General features: G+C 36.5%; 5 protein-coding genes across 5 annotated transcripts in view; 2 read left to right on the top strand and 3 right to left on the bottom strand.

Moving 5' to 3' along the window:
* LOC21398202 (ferrochelatase-2, chloroplastic) overlaps window positions 1–1465 on the top strand; it is a 4788-nt gene extending 3323 nt beyond the window's left edge. The window contains exons 8-10 of the mRNA XM_024175229.1: window positions 259–359; window positions 507–708; window positions 957–1465. Coding sequence (XP_024030997.1) covers window positions 259–359; window positions 507–708; window positions 957–1181 — 528 coding nt within the window. The 3' untranslated portion in view covers window positions 1182–1465. The remainder of the gene's footprint in view (window positions 1–258; window positions 360–506; window positions 709–956) is intronic.
* A 642-nt stretch (window positions 1466–2107) lies between these two features.
* Window positions 2108–7786, top strand: LOC21398203 (sterol 3-beta-glucosyltransferase UGT80A2). Its single transcript, XM_024175228.1, has 14 exons — window positions 2108–2489; window positions 2564–2718; window positions 2842–3087; window positions 3373–3484; window positions 3884–4054; window positions 4354–4417; window positions 4621–4681; window positions 4797–4974; window positions 5282–5412; window positions 6344–6446; window positions 6542–6618; window positions 6733–6780; window positions 6858–7007; window positions 7503–7786. Exons 1-14 carry the CDS (start codon window positions 2393–2395, stop codon window positions 7671–7673), a joined length of 1764 nt encoding a protein of 587 aa, XP_024030996.1. The 5' UTR covers window positions 2108–2392; the 3' UTR covers window positions 7674–7786.
* Window positions 7787–7990: 204 nt separating this feature from the next.
* Window positions 7991–13163, bottom strand: LOC21398204 (putative CCA tRNA nucleotidyltransferase 2). The gene is made up of 15 exons (XM_010112736.2): window positions 12837–13163; window positions 12532–12662; window positions 12093–12210; window positions 11402–11457; window positions 11237–11286; window positions 10992–11090; window positions 10391–10500; window positions 10079–10218; window positions 9883–9949; window positions 9638–9727; window positions 9407–9469; window positions 9159–9303; window positions 8842–9000; window positions 8316–8413; window positions 7991–8229 (listed from the first exon to the last, which is right to left on the bottom strand). The coding sequence occupies exons 1-15, from the start codon at window positions 12993–12995 to the stop codon at window positions 8134–8136; spliced, it is 1581 nt and encodes a 526-aa protein (XP_010111038.1). The 5' UTR covers window positions 12996–13163; the 3' UTR covers window positions 7991–8133.
* A 1959-nt stretch (window positions 13164–15122) lies between these two features.
* On the bottom strand, window positions 15123–20345 carry LOC21398205 (protein LUTEIN DEFICIENT 5, chloroplastic). The gene is made up of 16 exons (XM_010112737.2): window positions 20021–20345; window positions 19775–19922; window positions 19047–19266; window positions 18871–18942; window positions 18661–18771; window positions 18041–18232; window positions 17723–17884; window positions 17240–17335; window positions 17026–17127; window positions 16764–16796; window positions 16562–16642; window positions 16371–16453; window positions 16094–16225; window positions 15945–16005; window positions 15775–15840; window positions 15123–15687 (listed from the first exon to the last, which is right to left on the bottom strand). The coding sequence occupies exons 1-16, from the start codon at window positions 20112–20114 to the stop codon at window positions 15499–15501; spliced, it is 1842 nt and encodes a 613-aa protein (XP_010111039.1). The 5' UTR covers window positions 20115–20345; the 3' UTR covers window positions 15123–15498.
* A 1048-nt stretch (window positions 20346–21393) lies between these two features.
* Window positions 21394–23424, bottom strand: part of LOC21398206 (cytochrome P450 714C2) — a 20381-nt gene continuing 18350 nt past the window's right edge. Inside the window, exons 3-5 of the mRNA XM_010112738.2 lie at window positions 22932–23179; window positions 22429–22786; window positions 21394–22065 (exon numbers count right to left, since the gene is read on the bottom strand). Of these exons, the coding sequence (XP_010111040.2) occupies window positions 21613–22065; window positions 22429–22786; window positions 22932–23179 (1059 nt within the window). The 3' untranslated portion in view covers window positions 21394–21612. The remainder of the gene's footprint in view (window positions 22066–22428; window positions 22787–22931; window positions 23180–23424) is intronic.

Below are 23424 nucleotides of genomic sequence, written 5' to 3' on the forward strand. Positions count from 1 at the left end.
TCTTTCCCTCCATACTTTTATGATTGTGGGGATTGGTTAATTATTCATTTTCTGAAAATTATTACTAGGAAATAAGCAAGCGTTTGGTTCTCCGACTATGAAATTTTTACACTATTCTCGGTAATGACACCACTTAGAATTGGAGGAACTTGTTACATGTATATAGTTTAGTGATTAGTATCGCGTCTCACTATCTCTTGTGCTATATCCATGATTCTATTTGCGACTTTGGTTGATAGTTGGTGAATGTTCTTACAGAGCAGAGTTGGACCTGTGGAATGGTTGAAACCCTACACAGATGAGACGATAATTGACCTTGGCAAAAAAGGAGTGAAAAATCTGCTCGCTGTACCAATTAGGTAATTGTTATTGTCAGTCTTTTCTTTGCTCCTTAGATGTTGCTCTACCTATGGAGCTCTCTCTCGCTCTCAATCTCACGCAAAGTCGACATATTTGAGTCAAGAAACTTCCTCTTTGTGCTGAAAGTTCTGACGCTTGATTTGCAGCTTTGTAAGTGAGCACATCGAAACTCTAGAAGAAATCGATGTTGAGTACAAAGAATTGGCTCTAGAATCTGGCGTAGAAAATTGGGGGCGCGTTCCTGCATTAGGATGTGAACCCACCTTTATTTCAGATTTGGCAGATGCGGTGATTGAGAGTCTCCCATATGTTGGAGCCATGGCAGTCTCTAACCTCGAAGCTCGACAGGTACCTCTATGAACTCTTTCCTATTTAAACTGAGTAATTCCCAGAGTGATTAGGTATTTATCTCTTCTAGTAGTGATGAGATCATGAGAGACTAAATACAGAAAATATCTTTGTTCACGTAATTTCTTGGTGCTGCTGCTATGTATGAAAGTAATCTATTTATCCATTTCATTATCCTGGGGATGAAACTAATGTTTATATTCAGTCACTTCTCAACTCTGATTGCTGGTTTGATGTCTATTTTGCAGTCGTTGGTTCCACTTGGTAGTGTGGAAGAGTTATTAGCAGCGTATGATTCACAACGCAGAGAGCTACCACCACCAGTGACGGTATGGGAATGGGGTTGGACGAAAAGTGCCGAAACCTGGAATGGAAGAGCTGCAATGCTGGCAGTGCTTGTTCTTTTGGTGCTAGAAGTCACCACTGGGGAAGGTTTTCTTCACCAATGGGGCATCATGCCCTTTTTCCGCTGAAATTAAATCCTTCACTCTTTCTCTCTCTATCTTCACAAAACACCGTTAATGGGGCCCTGTAAAGTTTTCTTTTTTCAGATAAAATGTCTGTATTCATATCAATGACTTCTTCCATACGTGTATTATGTTTGGTTACCGAAGTGCTTACAGAATATCTAATTTTTAGGTAGTCTTAGGTGAACCACTATTGTTGGTCAGAAGGAGGAAATATGTATTCATGAATTATAGTGGTCTTGTAATTTTGAGTCCAAGACATTTTCCCATGAATATATATTGAAAAAGTTTTGTGCTTTCTGATTTTATTGTTTTAGAGTTAGAGTTTAGTTTGAAAAGATTTTCCCAATTCTTCCGTTCACTCAATCCCCTGCGGTAAACGACAATAACTTGAAAACGACGACTCTCAACAGATAGAGACGATAATTATTACAATTTACAAGATTTCCTAAATTTTTCTTTTTTTTCTAACTCCCCGTGAAAACGACAATATCTTTAAAACCGACAGCTACGTAAAAAGCGACAATAGCAGACAACGATTAAATAAAAAGAAAATATCTCTCTCAATTACTAAAACGACAGTGAGCTGATAAAAAACGACAACAAATTTTATATGCCCTCATTCCAAATGCTCGTGGGCTTTTTTTATCAAAGCCCGCGTTGGAGAAAGTAGCCGACCTACTGAAGCGGGTAGTGCCCGCTCGTATTTATATTGGCGCCTTCTGAGATCGTGTCCAACCACGTACGGACCGTTTAAAAAAACTGTTTCAAACCAAAATTGACGTGTCCAAACGACTCCACACCTGAAACTCTAGTTTCCCTCCACTTGTCCTCTAACAGTTCTCCTTTTATTTATTTTCATTTTTATTTTTATTTTAAATTTGCCACCCTCACTTTTGCGTTGTTGGATTATACCTTCCCCTTAGCGTTCCTGTTTCTTTGAATCCTCTTTTCCAATCTGTTCGTCTCCTTTTTCCTGCTTTTTAACTTCTGACGCAACGCCAATGCTGTAGAGAGAGAGAGAGAGAGAGAGATAGAAGAGCGAGAAAGAGGAGCATATTTGAAGCTCAATGGCTTTCTTCTCCTTGCTTCGCTTTCGATTCCAAATCTCGCTTTAAATCATTCCCATTCATCACTTCTTTGGCTTTACAGCTTTTGTTCTTTTCGTTTTCCGAGAAAAAGTCCGAGGATTTACAGAGCATCGATCGTCATCTCCAATGGCGGATCACCGGCGGAGTCTTTCCGCCGCCTCCGGCAGCGACATTTCCGTCTCTTTGGAACCAGACGTCGCTGAAAATGCCCGTCTTTCTTCAGGTTTTTTTCCCCTTTCAATTTAGCGTGTTTCTTTTTTCCTTTTATTTGGTGAAATTAAATTAGGTTTTGTTCAGGAATTGATGAGAGGAAAGTATCCGGAGAGAGCACGTCTGGAGAGGCAGATTCGAGTTCCAATCACCTTACTACGACAGCGAATTTTAGACAAAATCTCTCATTGTCTGTACTAGTAACCAAGCTTTTTGATGAAAAAATTCCCTTCAAAAAGAAGGTTTGATTCGTTACATTATTCTGTATTTTTTTTTTTTTTGGCCTCTAAGTTGGAACTTCACGACTAAATCTTGGCAAATAAAAGTCTGTGGAATTCACCAAACTACGTTAAAAACTGGTGCAGCTAAAATGGCTAAAAAGAGTTGCTACGGTTAAAGATGATGGAACAGTGCAGTTCGATGTCCCGGGCGATATCAAACCAAAGAGTCTGGATTTTGGGACTGGAGTTGTCTACGACGGAACTGTTGATGAACGCCATGGCGCACCGGAGGTGGAAGGCAAATACGTACCTCCACTGCAAATTGTAATGCTTATTGTTGGAACAAGAGGAGATGTGCAACCGTTTGCTGCTATCGGAAAGCGTTTGCAGGTTATATACAAAAAAATGGCACAGGCACACACATACACAAATGTTAATTTTTGAGAGCCTATTAATTGGACGCTTCATTACTGAGTATAATAGTTTGTGGGTCTGTATCAGGAGAACCTGAGGCTAACGTGATTGTGGAAAATTAGATAATTTTTGAGTCGATTAAATTTTAGCTGGACACAACTTTTCATTATTTTCATAGAATGCTTGAAACATTGTTTAGTAGATTGGGAGCCTTGCACCTTAGTGTTTGTGGGCTAATGAGCTTGAAACTTTTACTTGCAGGAAGATGGCCATAGGGTTAGGCTAGCAACTCATGCAAACTTCAAAGAGTTTGTTCTTACCGCTGGACTTGAGTTCTTTCCTTTAGGTGGAGATCCAAAAGTTCTTGCTGGTTGTAAGTATGGAAATCCTGTATATAAACTTTCTTTTGATGTCTTGCGTGTTCTGACATCGGGCTGTAGTTGTTGAAGTTTTTCAACCTCATTTTGTTTGTGTGCACCATTAAAATTTGAAACTTAACTTTCAATTGGAAGACAACTTGTAATAATCTATATGGAGTTTTGCTCTGTTAACTTGAATAATTCTATATATATCAGAGTTGAAAAGACAGGTCAGAAGTTGGAAATGTCAACATTCTTTCGCACAATGTGTTCCCTCCACACTTCTCTCTCTAAATAAATTGAGTCAGTTAGAACTCGGATTCTTGAGAGAGACAAGCTTCGTTGCAATCTGATTGATATATAGGGGGATACCATTATAATTTACCTCATATTCATTGGCATATTTCCTGCAGATATGGTAAAAAACAAAGGGTTTTTGCCATCCGGACCCTCAGAAATACCTATTCAGCGAAATCAAATTAAGGAAATCATAACCTCTTTACTTCCTGCATGCAAGGACAACGATCCGGACACTAACATTCCATTTGAAGCAGATGCAATAATTGCTAATCCCCCAGCATATGGTTAGATTTCATCACTTTATTTGCACTTTTAATTTATGATAGCTTTGTCTGGTACAAATATTCATGCTACATAATATTTGACCTGTAAGCACTATCAGATGAATGTTGGTTTTATAGACATCTTATTGACTAAAGATGAGTCTTTGATTAATTGATATCCTCGACTGCAAGCTTTCATCTGTTTATTTATTTATTTTATGACTGTTCCACTTGATTCCTAGGATACATAATATTTATTCGTACTTGCTAGCCATATAAACAATTTAACTGACCGTGAACTCATGAACATACTTGTTCAGGACACACGCATGTTGCTGAGGCTCTAAAAGTACCGCTTCATATATTTTTCACTATGCCGTGGACGTAAGTGTTTGTTTGCTGGGATGACCTGGCGATAAAATTTTCACATTTTTGTTTAGAAGGTTTATCCAGTTTGTCTGTCCCTTAAGATCTGGAATTATTTTCCTAGTGCTGGAAGTATTTTTTTCCCCCTGATTTATGTTATTATATTACCGAATTAATTTGGGATTTTATGATTTTCATAATAACACTTCATTTTTTGTCAGACCTACTAGTGAATTTCCCCATCCTCTATCCCGTGTTGTTAAGCAACCAATTGCAAATAGAGTGAGTCATATAGTTTTTCCCCGCAAAATTTTCTTGAATATGATTTACACTGGTAAATGCCTTTTAATCTGTTAGTCTTATATTCCACAATCTTTTTTCCCTCTCTTTTTTGCAGTTATCGTATCAAATAGTTGATTCGTTAATTTGGCTAGGGATACAAGACATGATAAATGATTTTAGGAAGAAAAAGCTGAAGCTGAGACCAATTACATATTTAAGTGGTTCCTATTATTCTCCACAAGATGTGCCCTATGGATACATATGGAGTCCTCATCTTGTTCCCAAACCAAAAGGTTTATGTTTATGTTTCTGTCACTTGAAACATTGCTTGAACTGACACGATATCATACAAAGTCGTTCATTTCTTATATAATAAATTGTCACTATTAGTTTTGAAATAGCATAATTAACTTACTTGCTTTGAATTTCTGTAAAAATAAAAAAGAAAAAGATGTCGAGCAGACAGTGGGTGAAAAAAAAAATACTCGTTATATCTGGTCTCTTATTTTATTCTGTTTTGTCTTAGTATCACAAGCAATCTTACAGCTGTTGCTACTGGAAAGACATCGTATGAACAGTCTTATTCTCATTCTCTTGCAGATTGGGGCCCTAATATTGACGTAGTTGGATTCTGCTTTCTTGACCTTGCTTCGAGCTATGAACCCCCTGATTCACTAGTGAGCTGGCTTGAAGCTGGGGAAAAGCCTATATATATTGGATTTGGTAGCCTTGTAAGCTTTTGTTCCATCTATTCTTTTTTATGTCTTGGATTTACAATTTCAGCGGAAAATTATGTTAGGATCCTGATTGAGTCTCACATTGCTAAAGTATGGGCTTAGCATGTGGGTTTATAACCACTTGTACACCCTCTCCCTACAAGCTAGCTTTTGGGGATGAGTTCTACCCAAGAGTTATAACAATTGGTATCAGAGCATGCTCCTCCTCAGGCTCACGTTGCGGAAGGGGCGACCTGGGAAGACTAGAGTGGGCCATCTAGAGTGGGCTGCCGTGGACGTTGGTGTTGGAAGCGTGGTGATATGTTAAGATCCTGGTTGAGTCCCACATTGCTAAAGTATGGGCTTAGCATGTGGGTTTATAACCACTTGTACACCCTCTCCCTACAAGCTAGCTTTTGGGGATGAGTTCTACTCAAGGGTTATAACAATTATGTTAGGATCCTAGTTGAGTCCCACATTACTAAAGTATGGGCTTAGTACGTGGATTTATCACCACTTAGGCACCCTTTCCTTACAAGCTAGCTTTTGGGGATGAGTTCTACTCAAGGGTTATAACAATTGGTATCAAAGCATGCCCCACCTCAGGCCCACGTTGCGGAAGGGGCGACCTGGGGAGGGGCGACTTGGAAAGGCTAGAGTGGGCCGCCGTGGACGTCGGTGTCGGAAACGTGGTGGTATGTTAGGATTCTAGTTGAGTCCCACATTACTAAAGTATGGGCTTAGTACGTGGGTTTATAACCACTTAGGCACCCTCTCCGTACAAGTTAGCTTTTGGGAATGAGTTTTACCCAAGGGTTATAACAAACTGTCATATGGAAACCGTAGATATGCCTGTGTTTTTCCTTGCAACATAAAATATCAAATGTAGGGCAAGAACGGACCTCATGGGATGCTTGGTTTACTTGTTTCCTTTTGTCTGTAACAGCCTGTCCAGGAACCAGAGAAAATGACAGAGATTATTGTCCAAGCTTTGGAAATAACTGAACAAAGAGGTATCATCAACAAAGGTTGGGGTGGCCTTGGGAATTGTAAGCTCCTTTTTCCTAATCGAAACAATTCTCCTTGTTTTCTACATGGAATCCTTCAGCAGGCACTTATGCATGTATTCTCATACTCTTATCAGTGGAAGAACCAAAGGATTTTGTCTACTTACTGGATAATTGCCCCCATGATTGGCTATTCCCACGTTGCTCTGCTGTGGTAAAGTTTCTTTTGCAGTTAATATGTGTGCGTGCGTGTGTGATTTTGTGGGGATGACCCAGTATTTTGTCAAATTCCATCCTCTTACATCATAAATCATACAATTCTTCCCAGGTACATCATGGCGGTGCTGGAACTACTGCTGCTGGTCTAAAAGCTGCGGTAACTAATTTTTCTTTTTCTCGGGATCATCTTTGATATTGTTTTGCCACCTTAATGGTTATCTTTCTGCTTTTTAGTGTCCTACAACAATCGTACCTTTCTTTGGAGATCAACCATTCTGGGGAGACAGAGTGCGCGCTGGAGGAGTAGGTCCTGCACCAATTCCAGTTGACGAATTCTCACTTGACAAATTGGTTGAGGCCATACGCTTTATGCTAGAACCCAAGGTACTCGCTCTGCTGTTATCTTCTGGCCACAATATTCAACTGAATGATGGTGTGTACCCGAGCCATGTGAAACATGATTTGTTTTGAAGTTATACGCAGAGGTGAATAGGTTCTTTAGATCCTATAAAAAAACATAGTTCCCTCATTTGACGTGTTGATGAGTAGTGAAATTGGGAACTGTTTATACCGGAGCTTCCGTTTCCCCTTTCCTTATCCCTATTGATTCCGTGGTACCAGTTTTTATCCTTGAAAGTTGGGGCTCTTAGGTTTCTGAGTCATGCTCATCATTATAGCACAATTTTGGTGACATCGCTGGGGAACAAAATAGAACACTATACTTTTAACTGCTATCTCATTATTTCGCTGGTGAAAGTAGAAATTACTGCGAACTCTTTTTCTTCCCATGAATTTGTATATGAATGTGTTTGCTTTGACATTTGCGTTTTAGCCACAACTAGCAGGCATACGATTTTCGTTTTTACTTGCTTCGTGCAGGTGAAAGAACGCGCCATCGAACTCGCCAAGGCCATGGAAAATGAAGATGGGGCGACAGGGTCAGTTAAAGCCTTTTACAAACATTTCCCTGGCAAAAGACCTGATGGCAAACCAGAGCCCACGCACCATCGAAAACCATTTTCTGTTCGGCAATGTTTTGGTCTTAAATAATAAAAATTTTTTGGGTGATTTTTCCGTTTTCCGGTGTTCTCTTGTTGTAGTCTAGTTATCAATTAACATCCAAAATTTTAATTAATTAATTAATTTATTTTTACATAGCATCAAGGCAACTATTCTGTGTTCTGTTTCTCCACTTTCAACCCGAGATCATTGCGTTCAAAGTGAAAACCAAGCTAAATCATGTCAGACAAAGTGCTGTTTCAAAATTGTGGTCCACTTGTCTACTTTTATAATCTGAACTAGGATGACTTTTTTTTTTTGAAAATGATTTATAGCTCTATGATAAATGTACATTTAAAATTCTAACCTTGCAAAATAATATTTATCTAATTGCCAAAAATTGGAGTCACTACATAAGGTGTTGCCGCTGCAGTGGGCAGCAAAATTCAGGGATCTTCATTCACTGTAGAAGTACCATATCTCACTATACCAGATGATATGTCGTGTTGAATTACTCTGTCTTTAAACGTTTTTGCCTCATCCATTTAAGACATTCCTCTGAAGTAGCCGAAGGATGAGCAAGTTGCCATTTAAGTAGTTTTTGTTGCTGCAAATCAAAAGGATATACAGCATTGGAATATATATACTTATACATATATCTTTATGTATAGGTGGCCGGAAAATATAGCTTACCCATTCCCCAACAAGTCGTCCTCCAGACTTTAGCTCCAAAGTGTTCATTATCTCCTTTCCATTGACTAATGGTTTGACGTCCCATACTTTTTCAAGGCCTGCATATACCAAAATGAATTAGAACAAATGTACAATGTTTATCCGATTAACTACATCTTTGGCGAGAAGATTAATGCAATACTTGACATCTAAAAGCAGCAAGGATTGTAAGGCTTTCTTCCAACGAAAAGAGAGTTGATAAACGAAAAGTTCAGTAAAATACACTACAACAATTCTTAAAAGCTAAAGCAATCCCAAACGGGCAGTAAAAAAGAGGCTGTTGATATATCGAAACTTCATTTTTAATATCGAAAAGCTAAAGCAATCCCAGAAAGGTTGCAAAGAATCAACACCAAGTAAACTATTATTTTCCGAAGAAAAAAAAATATAATAAAAAATAATAAGACTCCTACCGTATTGAAACTGACTAAAGATAAATGTACTTGAAAATAAATAAAAAAGTGATGATGCTTAAAATTATGCTCACCTAATTCAATAATGCTATTCTCAGCTGCTTTAAACATGTCTCTTAGCATGTCCGGCTGAAAGTTCTTGTTTAAAAGATTCTCAGTAGGATCAATTTTATACAAAGTAGATATCAGCAACGCAACTCGCCAGAAATCTTTGATTTCTCGTAGCAGCATCCCTGAAAGATGTGTCAGAGGCTTGATTCGTAAATTGAACACAATCAGACACGAAAGATCAGCGATTCATAAAAAAATCTGGACTTTAAGACATGCCGAAGCTGTTATTAATGAATTTCTAGCTCACTGATAATTTGATACAACAGCAAGAACTCCATACCTGTCAATACACGCAACTTTGAAGAAACCGGGATATCAACCAAGTCTCCTGCCCACTCAATTTTAGCTTCTTGGATGTCATCATCTGATGCTAAAAAAGGAATCAAAGACCAGAACTTCTCCGACGCTTTGTGTATGTTTATAACCTGTAGCAACAAAATATGTTTACAAATCAATATAATGCAGAAATTTGACAAGACATGTAAAAGCTAAAAATTTAACACTAACAGACAAAAGAATTGAACTGACTGTTTCTGAATCGCTGACTTTTCGCTTAAGTGCGCCCCGAAAAATTAAGTCGACAGCAGCAATCTACACAACAGAAGTTTAGCTTCAGAGTGGAATATGACAGAAATTCAATGACGCAAAATACAAGTTGACAAAAAGATAACTACCACGCATAATCTATTATGCAGATGTTTACATAAAGAAAAGAAAGCATACCTTCATTTTTTGAAGGAAAAGAAAAATGAACCATACCGTTTTTGATCTTTTATCTTCACTAATATATGTAGTGTTTCTGAACGGGAGGAACATAGCAGCATAAAGAGAGAGCCTTCTCTGTTCATCCTGAAGTTTAAAGGCGGCAATAATTCAACGCATAGGAAAAGAAAGGAAATAACTTGAAATTTGAAAATCCATAACGAAATACTATAAACAAATCAAGATAACTAGTATTGATAAACTATTTAAGCAGATCTATTCTTGGTGGACTTGCCACTCACAGTGAAGGAGGAGTATCCAACTAACTGAATAAGGCTCCACGTAGCATCCAAGTAAGCAATACACAGTCTATACAAGAAAAATGTACAACCATGAACGTGCAAGGGAAAAAGAAAAGAAAAGAAAAGGAAAAACAAAAAAAAAACTTAGCTATATATCGGAGACTAGCTAATACACAATGTCATGAATGAAACTTACCTGTCACATCTGTCTGGTATTGCAGGCTCAAACTTAGGACGCTCAGAAGGAGGACCAAAGAATACAACATAGAATAACTTCAAATCATGAATGTAGGACATCGCTTTAAAAGGTTGGTTGCCAGAAACCATGAGATCAATCTGCAGTAAGAATAATAAACAGGAAAAGAAACCGTCAGATATCCTTTGCATCTTCAAAACCCGGAGAATTGAAAATTCTCCATCACAATAAACTAGAAATAGCATTCTTGAAATTACGTAGTGATTATGAACATTCAGACTACTACTTGAGTCATAATAGATACCAACATACTTCAGTACCAATGCGCTCTCTACTAATTTTTTCGTCGAGAGCAGCTCTCACATCATCACTGGCTGCAGCTTCCTTCAGTTTTTCATCTAGTACGAAATCAAATCTTGCACCTAAACAACCACAAGCCAGTAAAAAGTGTTGGCGCCAAGAGAAGCTAAAAAAATCTTAGGCTGTCTTCTTTCCTCTTGCTAAGAAGCATTCATTACTCAGTTATATATAATTTTGAAATTGGAAAACAAGAGTGCAAGACATAATTTGCCTAGATTATTTGTAATGACGAAATATCTCATTCCCTTCAGATAATGGTATACAGCTAAAAAAAAAAGAAGCAACTTTTAGGGGGACTGAATAAGAATGCAAAAAGTGAACAGCAAAAGAGGAAGCGGAATATCATGTATGCTTCAACACTATGCGTGTTAAATTTGGGTAAACAAGAGATGCTTCAAAATAATAATAGCAACAACAATAACGACAACAATTACAATTCCTAGTGAAACATCAGCCACAGAAGTACCTAATGGGTGGCCTCAAAAAAACTTTAAGCAGATGAACACGATCTATCTATGATGAGGGGGGAAAAAAACATTTAGAAGACATGTACCAAAACGGATAGCTCTTAGAACTCGTAGAGGATCATCCATAAAAGTAGTCTTTGGAGGTAAAGGAGTCACAATTTTTCCAGATTTAAGATCTGCAATGCCTGCATAACAAAGCAAAAGCAAGAAAAAAGAAATGAAACATGTGATGAATGCCCTTACAAATTACGCTGTTTAAAAAAAAAAAAAGGACAAACTATTGAAAATTTCTAACAGTCAAAAGAAACTTGAGATAAAACAAAATACTAACCTCTTTTAGTGTAATCTTCAACTGATTTGGTGTTGATATTGTAGAACAAGCTGGACAGTGTTCATAACATAAAATCAGGCAAGGAACAGAAATATATTCGATCCGAGACCAGTTATGAATGGGGTATAGTTTTTATTTGCACAAATTGATACCAAAAAAGGATACCTGTTAATGGTTAAATCCCTTCTGTACGCATCCTCTTCTGGTGTGCCATATGTTTGCTGCAACACAAAGTAAGTAAACTTCAATGACCGTTTCCTTCATTAATAAGGCTTACTAAGTCCACATCAACTAAAAAACCAGGAAAGTGGCCAACAATGAGATAGTCAAAATTTTAAATACTGACGTTTCTATATATATAAAAAAAAAACAGAGAATGTACTTCCAAATGCACAAAAAAATACCGATACAGGAGTGTGTTTGGTAGGAAGGAGGGATGGAGGGAGAGAGGTGAGGGGAGAGAACAATTCCCTTGTTTGGTAGGATGGATGAGAGGAGGGAGAGGAGGCATGGAGGGAGAGAGAGTCTCCCTCCGATCCTTCCATCAATAGAAGGATCTAACCAATCCATCTAATTTTAAAACTAAAAGTCTATTTTACTCATACAAAAAATTATTACCAAATAAATAAAATGGACAATATAGTAATTGGACAAACAACTATCATACATCCTTTCAACTCTCCCTCACTCATACCAAACAACATGAAGCATTACTATAATCCTCCCAAACAACATGAAGCATTACTATAATCCTCTCCATCCCTCCAACTCTGTCCATCCTTCTTACTCTCCATCTCTCCAACTCTGTCCATCCTTCCTACTCTCCATCCCTCCTATGGCTCCGAGAAATATATACCTTTGTAGGAATGCGGCTGTTCTCACTATACTCTTCACACCTTAAGTTTACAAAATCAATCCATACATCGCATATGCGCATTCTCGCTGTTTCCAAATGTTTTGATTGGTCAGGATTGCTGCAAAATTAATAATTAATACTATCGAGTCCATAATTATTGATAAAAAAATTATAATATTCAAGAAACTGATTTTGAAGGTCAGCAACGAAATTTACTCACAAACGAATCAATTCACCAGAATTTTTTTTTTTAAAATATACAGGAAGGAAAAACAAAACCTATTTCCCCTGAGAATTATCTTAAAGAAGAAAATACACACGCAATTATATAAGTTTACACTGTAAATTAGCAATTCCTTTATTTTAGCCCATTGAATCAATCTGCAAAAGAGTACGAGGAATTCGCCAAGGCAGAAAAGAAATATAAAGCACATTATACCTTGGAATAACGGCAATTCCTTGTGCCTTTTCTCCATTCTCTGACAAGTACTCTGTAACCTTCTCAACAAATTCACTGCCCGACATATTGTCGAGCGCAATATCAATGTCGTAACAGTCTTTTCCTAGAAGCTGGAAATCCACAATCCAACCGTCAACGCCAGGTACAACCGAACAAGAAAGAAATTTTCTTTCTGACCCAACAGAACCACCGGAAAGCAATTCGACAATAATATATGTATATTAATATATATATATATATATAGAGAGAGAGAGAGAGAGAGAGAGAGAGAGAGCGAGAGAGACCTTGTCGCGGACCCAGCCGCCAGCCACTCGGAGCTGGTTTTGGAGGCCGAAGTGGTCGAGAGTTTTGAGAAGCCTTTCGAAAATCGCAGCCTCGGTGACTGTGGGCTCGATTTTCTCCCTGACTTGTACGGACGGCGGTGAACACGCCGGGGCCGCCATTGCTCGGCGAGGTGAGAGAGAAGTTAGGCTTTCGCTTCGGAGTTTAGTTAGGAGAAGGGTTTTGGAGGGAAAGGAAGAGCAGAATCGAGGAGTGATAATAAAGTTGGCGTTTTTGCTTCGGTGGAAGGATTCGGAGGGAAGGAGATGAACAAGGGGCCTCGCTGCTACTCGCATTGTAACAAACACTCGATGGAAAGATATATACGGAATTTCCCACATAATATAACTGCGACGCAGGACATATTTGGAAATTCACATTTATGATTTTGAAAACGACACCAAGATCATATGAAAACGACAGTAGATTACACCAGATCAAAACAAAACGAGAACGAATAAAAAAGGCAATAAACGGACAACGACCTGTTCGTTTAAATACGACATCGAAATAAAACGACAATGAATGCGGATACGACAACATACATCTAAGGAATAAATGCATACGATACAACAACATAGGAACTCTGACGTTTCTTAAATTTCAGTCGCTTACACTCCCTTATTTGCATTGGAGATGAGACTTAGGCCAGTTTAGTAATGTTATAGATTTTGAAAAAATTGTTTTTAGTTGTGTTGAAGAAAAAAAGTAGTTGTTATAAAAAATAGTTGAGTGTTTGGTAAACTGTAATTACACAAGTGTTGCTGGTTCCAAAAGCAGTATAATAGCATTTGGTAAATTGTGAGGTTGGATTGATGTGGGTAGTTAAGATGACCGTAATTAATAATCTTAAATTAATATATAAAGTAATTAATAATTGATAATTATTTAGCAAATAAAAATTAATATATTAATAATATAACAATAATAGATAAATGATCATTAATGAGTACATTAATAATTAAACTATATATATAATAAATTAATATGCTAAATAATTACTATGTTAGGAATGTACTCATATTTATTAGATCATAATTAATTAATTAGTGTATTATGAAAAAATAATTAGTATATACATAATTTATTAATATTCCTTTTACTACTTAAATTATTAACTTTTAGTTATATAATTAAATAAGTAGTTAATTAATTATTAATATTTATTTAATAATCTATTATTTGATATATCACATGATCAATTTTTGGTAATTATTCTTTTTACAATGATTAATTACTAATTATCAATTATTAATTATTATTGATTAATATATTACATATTATTGATTAATATATTACATATTATTGATTAATATATTACATATAACTAAATAAATAATTTATATATTATTTATTATTTTATTAACAAAATTAAAAACACAATTTAAAACACATTATTTTATTAACATAATTTTGACAATTACTATCTATTTATTAGTTATTAAGTATATCTATTTATTAATTATTAATTAATATATAATATAATTAGTAATTAATAATTAATTATTTAATATAATTTTGTTGATAATCATTAATTGTATTGATTCCCGTATAATCTAAAAGTCAAAGTTATCTTTGAGCCGCTTCTGATTTTGACTGTAGGTTCTTCAAAAACTCTTTAAAAATCACTTTTTATAGTTTTTACCAAACACCATTATCAATTTTTGATGGCTAAAGAAGTGATTTTAAGCTCTAAGAAGTACTACCAAACGCACCTCTAGCCGAATATACTGTATTTTCTCTCTTTCTCATCTATTTTCTTTTATTTTGACAGGAGTCTTGAATCACCGCAAGAAGAGAGAGATTTTAAGCTCTAAGAAGCACTACCAAATGCACCCTTAGCCGAATATACTGTATTTTCTCTCTTTCTCATCTATTTTCTTTTATTTTGACAGGGGTCTTTTAGCCGAATATACTGTATTTTCTCTCTTTCTCATCTATTTTCTTTTATTTTGACAGGGGTCTTTTAGCCGAATATACTGTATTTTCTCTCTTTCTCATCTATTTTTTATTTTATTTTGACAGGAGTCTTGAATCACCGCAAGAAGAGAGAGATTTTAAGCTCTAAGAAGCACTACCAAACGCACCCTTAGCCGAATATATTGTATTTTCTCTCTTTCTCATCTATTTTCTTTTATTTTGACAGGAGTCTTTTAGCCGAATATACTGTATTTTCTCTCTTTCTCATCTATTTTCTTTTATTTTGACTGGAGTCTTGAATCACCGCAAGAAGAGAGAGAGAGAAATTTTTTTTTTCAGGGACTTAATTATGTATATAACAGTTAATTGAGCATGAGTTGTGTTTATAATAATAACTTTTGTCTTCTATTAACATCTTTCCATCAGCCCATGACTTGTTTTACATTTTCTTTCTACATTGCCATTTTCGTGAAATATACAATAACTGACTGCACTCTTTGCCGGTACAGCTGCATTAGTTGTTAAAGACCACAGAGAGAAGAATCTTGCAACGTAATTTTATCAATTACTTCTTTTTTTTTTTTTTATATGAGCTTCCCAGCTGAAGAATGTCACATTCGAGTGTTCTTTTTTTTTTTCTTTTTCTTTTTTGATTGAACATTTTAGCATTCTATACTACATGTAGATTGTAGCTGAAGGTTTGCATCAGGAATGTGCAGCGGAAACTTCGCCCGTCTCACTAAGTAGAGGATCATTATCAGAAACACCAGCAGATGAATCTAACTTCAACATCGGCGTCCCCAACGTCGGCACTATCGGAGGTTTTACTCTTCTGGAGACCGTCATCTTCAGTCCTTCCGTCGTGTGAATTGTTGCTCCCGTAGTCATATTTACCTGCACAGAGAATCATTCTTGATATTGAAAAACAGTTCGAAAGTTCGGCACTTTATCACCAGGTTCAACCACAAGTCCACAACTTACTTCAGGAGCTCCAACCGCCATTTGGAAGTTAAATCTGCGGACAAGCATTGCAAGTGCCACTACAGTCTGTAAAACAGAAAAGTTCAGAACTTTGGTCGACTTATATGCATGCAGCAAGTTAAAAAGTTCAAGATCCGAAAGTTGTGATTACTTTCAAGAAAAATAGTTACCTCATAGGAAGCAAACATGTCACCGACGCACTTCCGTGGTCCGCCCCCGAATGGCAAATAGCTGCAAGAGGAGGGCGGAAAAAAATGAGTCTCATGACAACTTTAGTCTAATTCACCAAACAAGCAGAAAGAGAAATGAAATTATGTACCTGAAGTTTTGATTTGTCTCATTTGGATTTGGTCCATCTAAGGGCCATCTTTCTGGTATAAACTTATCTGCATTTTCCCAAAGACTTGGACTGCGATGCAGATTCCAAACTGAAATAAATACGTCCTCACCCCTGTAGATGAAAAGCAATCAATATTGTTTATAAATTTCCCTAAATCAGTTTTCTTCCCATCAAACATTCAGAAGTCTTTATATACAGGAAGGCCAAACAAGGGGTTAAGAAAACACTAGAGGGAAATCTATATAAAGAAAATAACCTTTTTATAGGGTATTGACCAAGCGTGTCATCCTCAATAGAGCGGCGGATTAATACCGGTGGTTGCGGATAAAGCCTTAGGGACTGTAGTTATTGTGAGGAAAGGAAGGAGAAAAGACGTCAAAATTGAGTTCATGATTACAACGATGGCCATCTATGAGAAATCAGTAAGATGAAAAATCGTCAACTAACTTCATTGATCACCCGGGTCGCATACTTGAGTTTCTTCATGTCCTCAATAGTTGGAAATCGATCTCCCAAAACTGAGTCGACCTAAAATGGGGTGAAAAGAAAAAAGGACTAAATAAGGAAAGAAATTAAATCTTGAGATACAATACTGTGAACTGAGTCGATTCATTGATACAGCTTTGGATTCCTGAAAATTTGAGCATACCTCTTCTTGGAGCTTTGATACGACTCGAGGCTCCTGCAGCCAATCAAAAAGAAAATATAAGGGGACATTGCATGGGAATGTATATTTACTAGAAAACTACAGCAATAAAAGATGATGCATTTTTTAGACTCATTGTGATAAGAACACTTTTCAAGAAGTATGTTCAGTTAAAAAATCATTTGCACACGAGAGAAGAAAGAAGCAGAATCATATCACCACAGGAAAGATAATAAGCACTTTAATAGCTGCGGTTCCGGATTACCTTGGAGAGAAGATAAAAGGTCCACGTTAAAACTGCAGCTGACGTTTCATGCCCTGCTATAAGCATAGTCATCAAGTCATCACGGAGCTGCTTGCTGGAAACCTACAAACAAATGTGAGAAAAGCTTTGAAATCTGCACTCTAATAGGACCAGGTTATGGTTTCTAGAAACATACATCACTATAAACCCAAAAAGAAAGAAAAAAAGAACACACATCATCTCCCGAGGCCAAAAGGAAATGAAGAATACTAGGATCCCGTTCATTCACGTATTCCTCCTCAAATTGCAGTTCTTCTTCATCAACCATCCTCTGCAGATGCAAAAACAAGATATAGTTACTTATGTTAGCGGTAATGAAGAGAAGAAAATTTGTTTAAATGAGACAAGGATATGCAGTTCGATGCATCATCCAGTTCAGCCAATATATATATATGTGTGTGTGTGTGTGTGTGTGTATATATATGTATATATGTATATATATATATATATATATATATATAAAAGAATAAAACACGACATTGCAACTAAGCTTTGATTTGCCCTTTCCACCTTGATTATACCAAGTAATTTGAACAGACCTCACCTCATAAGCATTGGCCTTTCAAAAGTACACAAATAATTTGGCACATATATGCACTAGAAATTGAAAAGGTAGAATCTAATATTGCTTTGACAGGTCGGCAACTCAGCATTTTACCTTGCATATTTTGATCATATTATCAAGTGTGTCATTGATTAATTTGAGGGCTGCAGAGACCTTCTTCTGTTTTGGTGATATGTCTTTCCATATTGGAATCTCCCAGAATGGAATGGGTGCGGTACTGCGATATTCTGCTTCTCTTAGAACGGTATAAACCGCCTGCTCTAGCCAATATATAAACATAGAAATTTGTAAAACAACTCAAAGAAAGCATCAATGATGATAGTGCCACAGAAACCGTAACAAACTTGAACAAAAAAAAAAAAAGAAAAGAAGAAAAAAGAAATGAAAACCAATGGAGGGAAAAATAAATACCTCAACTATCCCAGCATCATTTGTCAATGAATCAAATTCATAATTGAAAACTGCCTTGCCAATAATATCTAATGTCAGACGGGAAAAAAGTGACTCCATCTCGACATCTTCCCCATCACTTGCAGCAGCATCTAGTTTCTGACAAAGCCTATCTGAAGCTTGTCCAAAGAGATTGATCATGGCTGCTACATACTACATACAAGAGAGAGAGAGAGAGTTGGTCAATTTAGACAAGTTTGTAAAGAGAATATTTTATAACCTGCTTCGATTACACCTAAGGTAGCCTCGCCTCAGAAATTGCCTAAAGATAAAGTTTGTTTCAAAATCTTGTAGAACTTTCTTGTTATGTCCCACAGGCAGATGCATATTTGAAGGCATTATTCCTATTGCCTCTTACACATTGTCTCAACTACTTTCTTCTGCTTTCATTTTTTTTATTTCCTATCATTTTTTTAGGATATTTTTCCTATCCATTTCGGGTGTTACATTTACCAACTTTTATGCTAACTTCCAATTATGAAAAATGAATTTTCTCCGTCTGAGCATTTTATTTTTCGTTGATATCTCTGCTTAAACCGTTGACTTTAGAAACAATGACTTCAACCAAAACAACTAAGTACCTTCATATGCAATGCCGGAACTATAGCACGCCTTCGAACACGCCATATTTCCCCATCAGCCGGGATAAGTCCCTTCCCCATGACAAATTCTAGAATTTCAGCCAATATACCCTGCAAATAATTCAAAAACCATTATAGAGAGAGAGAGAGAGAGAGAGAGAGTTGGAGTAGATACTAGATAGGGAGAGGTAAAAAATATCACTGGATTACCTTTGAATATGCCTTTGAATTATCCTTCAGTATATGTTTGGCAATGGAAGGATCAGACACTATCAAAAAAGACTGAAACAGAAATAGCAAGTCACTAATCAAAAGCACAAAGTGACCCATGAATTTGCATTGTGTGCTTGTGTGTTTGTGAAGATTCAAATGTGAAAAAGACCAACCTTGGGTCCGAAGTTCAACCTGAAAATTCCACCATAAGATAGATAAAGCTCATACAAGGGGATAAAGAAGGCCTCACTTTGGACAGCTTTAATAGACCCTCTTGCCTCGGGAATCTTCGGATAGTCTCCATTGCCATCAGCAGCCCAACTAAACAACAAGTCCAGACCCTCTCTTGGAACTCCCAACTTCGACAAACCATTCCTCAGTTGAGATGGAAAGCTTGTTACAACAACCAAAATATGTAAGTACAAATACAATGGGCCCGTTTGGTAACCATTTCAAAAAAGATTTTATTTTCAAGTATAAAAATAAAATGAGATTGTTTTGAATTGATCTTTTAAAATATTATTTTAAATATAATAAAAAATAAAATTGCGTTTAATTATAATTATTAATTAATATATTATAACATTATTAATAAGTATTAGAAAATAAAAAAATAATTTTTACTGTTTTTTTGTTTTTTTCATTTTCAAAATATTTATTAATTAAATACGGTTTTCAAAAGACGTTTTTATTTTCCAAACGCACCCAGTATAACCGAAAGGAATTCTGTAAACCTTCTCATTTTGCTACTAATTATGAATTTATACACCCAAAAATTAAAGCAAACCCACAAAAGGAAAAGGAAAAAGAAAATGTTGGTCAAAATCACGCAGGAAAATTTTTTGATGATTAATAAAAATGAAACTTTCCCAGGAAAAAAAAACTGAAGAATTGAAGATACCCAGATTGTTTAACAGTGAATTCTCCGGAGGCAATCCGAGTAGAGAGCCGAGCTCGCCTTTTCTCTCCGAGAATCCGCTCAACCTTCTTCACTTCACTATCCACTGAATCCGGCTCTCTCCCATTTGAAGACGCACATGTAATTATCCCTTCAACACCCACAAAAAAAAATAATAATAAGAAACCCCAAAAAAGAAAAAAAAAAACGTTTATTAGTAATTCCTTTTTTTTTAAGCAATTATTTTACCTTTTTGTCTAATGGGGTGCGAAGAAGAAGAAAATGAGATAGTGGGTCTGAGCCTGTTGGCTTGAAGCAGAGGAATATTGGCTGCTGCCGCCATGGGGGACGTGTAAGCACTGCCTCTGCCCTCAGATGTAGGTGATAATACAAAAAACAGAGAGAGCAATGTGGAAGCTTTCTGAGCTCAGCAAATCAATCTTCTTCTAAACACGAGTTATTATCGACAATAGTCGTTTTTCTTTTTACGCTAAACAACAACATAAAGTCAGACAGAGATTGGAATCTTTTTTCCTTAGCGGTTCTTTGTAATCTTTCGTTGCTAACTAGCCAACGGTTAAGATACCATTGACGCTAAAAGCCGACATGTAAAACTACCTGCACAGCTAATCATGGTTTTATTGCCTTTTTGGACCTGACTTGAGCCCTCTCTCGTAACGGGCTAAGCGTTGGGCTTGGCTATTCTGAGTCCAATCAAACCATGAGAGTGACTGAAAGAAGTCCATTGTCTATGCCCGAGCTTTCGTGCTTTGATGGGTTTTAACTTTTTAAGAGACATTTCTTTGCGTAATGACATGGTTTAGATTTGAAAATGATTGATTAAGGGATGTAAATGGCTCCTGGGACCCGCTCTAACTCTTTTTGTTGCGTAATGATTTTGTCTTAATATGCATTTTTAATGAACGTTTAATTCACAGATTTAAAATTATAATTTAAATTTATTTTTAATTTATGTGTATTTTTTTATTGAAAAAAATACTAATTACGAATCACGATTCTTCTTTATCAAACAAATAATAAGTAAAAAATTTGTGTTGGGTTGACACAATAACTTGGAACAAATATGACGAAAAGTGGTTTAGGTGCGACTGCGAACGACAGTTTCATTCTTTGGGCAAAAAGTTAAAGCGACGGAAAACGTATAGTTCTTGTCGTCGTTTTATCTCTCCAGGTCAGGAGAAAGGAATTGAGGCAAAGGCAATTGCCCTAAGTACGTATTTCAAGGAAAACGATATCTCGTACATATTTGCAGGTGAAACGACATGCAGTTCCTTTCAAGTTAAACGACATATAACTTATTTTCTGGAGGAAAACGACATGAAGACAACATGCCGTTAGTGTGTCGGTTTTCAATGTCCATTCGGAAAATGTCATGTCGCCATGTTCAGGTGGAATGACATGAAGTAAGAAACGATATGTCGTTTGTGCTTTCTTCAGAATCAACATATTTTCCACGATAAACGAAGTGTCGTTCGCTTGATAAGGGATTTGTAATGAGAGAGGTTTTGTCAGTGAAGCTATATTATATTCTAAATAATCCCCCTCTCAGTTTCTCTCTCAAGTTTGATGCGCCGCAAACTTGCGCGGTATGTAGAGCACTATTTAGCAAGGGATACGTATATTCATATGTGTGAGCGTATAATCAAGCTTTGTACACGTACAGTGATAAAGATACAAAAAAAAAGGTACTGATGAGGGTCCAACGACAAAAAGGTAGAGTAGTAACGACAACATATTACTATTTAAACAGAAGGAAAACAAGGAACCAAGACAATTCCACATGAAAGTTCTAAAGAGAGCAAAGAATTAAATCCTGTGCTCTACTTTCTCTTATTTTCTTGGCTCATGCACAACTCTCTGACCAAGAGATCCACTCCATTTTTAGGCTCAATGACCAAGCTTATGACTGGTTTGTGGACATAATTTGGAGAGAGGGTGAAGGAGAATCTGGAGAGAATGAGAGCCAAAAGTATCTTGAGCTCCACAATGGCCAAGTTCTGTCCAAGACAGATCCTGGGGCCCACCCCAAAAGGCATGTAAAGGTGTGGAAGCTTGCAAGCGCCAGTGATTCCGTTTGAGAATCTCTCTGGGTTGAACTTGTATGAATCTGGTCCCCATATTTCTGGGTCTGTATGGTGAGCCAAAACCAACGTCCAAATGTTGACACCCTTGGGTACAAAAATGTTACCAAATCTCATGTCCTTGAAAGCCTCTCTTGATACCACTGTCACCGGGGGATACAGCCTCAACGCTTCATGAATGACCATAGTCAACTGCGCGGCCAAAAAAAAAAAAAAAAAAAATCATGCTTTAGACTTTATTTGTGAAATTTATAATTATTTATGCAAGTAAAAAACAATATCACTTTTTCTTTCAAAAAAAAAAAAAAATGGCAGTTGCCTTAATCATCTTGAAAATTAAGTACGTCGATAAAATCTAAAATTTTAGATAAAAAAATAAGTTGAGTGTTATTTTAATTTTCATGAGAGATGACATTCGTTCTTTGTTTTGAAGCAGTGTAAGTGAGGCATGACTCAGAAATTTGGGGTGATTCCACATGTGAGGACCCAACCCTATAAAAAGGATAGTATTTTTTTTTCTTTTCCTCTTTTTTTTTTTTTTTTTTTTTAAAGTACCTGCTTCATTTTGCGAAGCATATCATAATCAGGATTCTGACCACCGCAGATTTCGACGGCCTCTTTCCGAACTCGTTCTTGCCAGTCCGGATTCATGGCCAACAACATGAGACACCAAATGGCGGAGACCGCGGTTGTTTCGTAGCCAGCCAAGTAGATGTTCTTGCAGTTATCAACAATGAAACGATCAGTTGCCTCTTGACTTAGGTCACTATTTTTCGCACCTTCAAGAACCATTTGAAGCAAGTCCCTCTCATGTGAGGCTAATTCCTTTCTCTGCCTCGCCACTTCAAGTATCAAATTGGGCAGTTCCTTCTCAAGAGCCCATGCTTCTCTATTGTTCTTCGTGGGAAGATGCCTATAAACATACAATATGAGAGAAAATCAACAAAAGTAAAATTCAAACTAAATTAATTAAACAATGGTTTTTCTCAGGCAATTAATTAGTACTATATATATATATGTATGTGTGTATGTATACACACACACACACACACACACACCTTGCTCCAGGAATCCCGGAAGTAAAACACTTTTTGGACATGGCTTCTTGGAGAGCTCTCAATTTAAAGAAAATCGCTTGTCCTTGGGTGAAATTGCTCCCAAAACAAGCTCTTGAAATAACGTCTCCGGAGAAACTTCTCATGTCTTCATCAATTTTTATGTTAGCAACTCCACCTTCCTTGGCAATCCTGCTCTTCCATGAGTCCACAAGCGTGATAGTAGAGTCTGTGATAAGACCCACCATTCCCTATATAATATTGACGAAATTCAACCATGTCAATGTCACAACAACAAGATACCCTTGAATATTGTTACGTGAGAAAGAAGGAGAATTGTGTGCTAGAATACGTTTGACATAGCTTTAACTGTCATATTAAGTCAAAATCATAGCAGATTAAAAAGTATCAAAATTAACTGAAGTTAATAGAAGATTTAATGGTTAAAAATCATATCCTACCCGGTAATATATATATATATATATATATATATATA

Source organism: Morus notabilis, unplaced genomic scaffold (genome assembly GCF_000414095.1).
Source record: "Morus notabilis unplaced genomic scaffold, ASM41409v2 Scaffold120, whole genome shotgun sequence".
Classification (NCBI taxonomy): domain Eukaryota; kingdom Viridiplantae; phylum Streptophyta; class Magnoliopsida; order Rosales; family Moraceae; genus Morus; species Morus notabilis.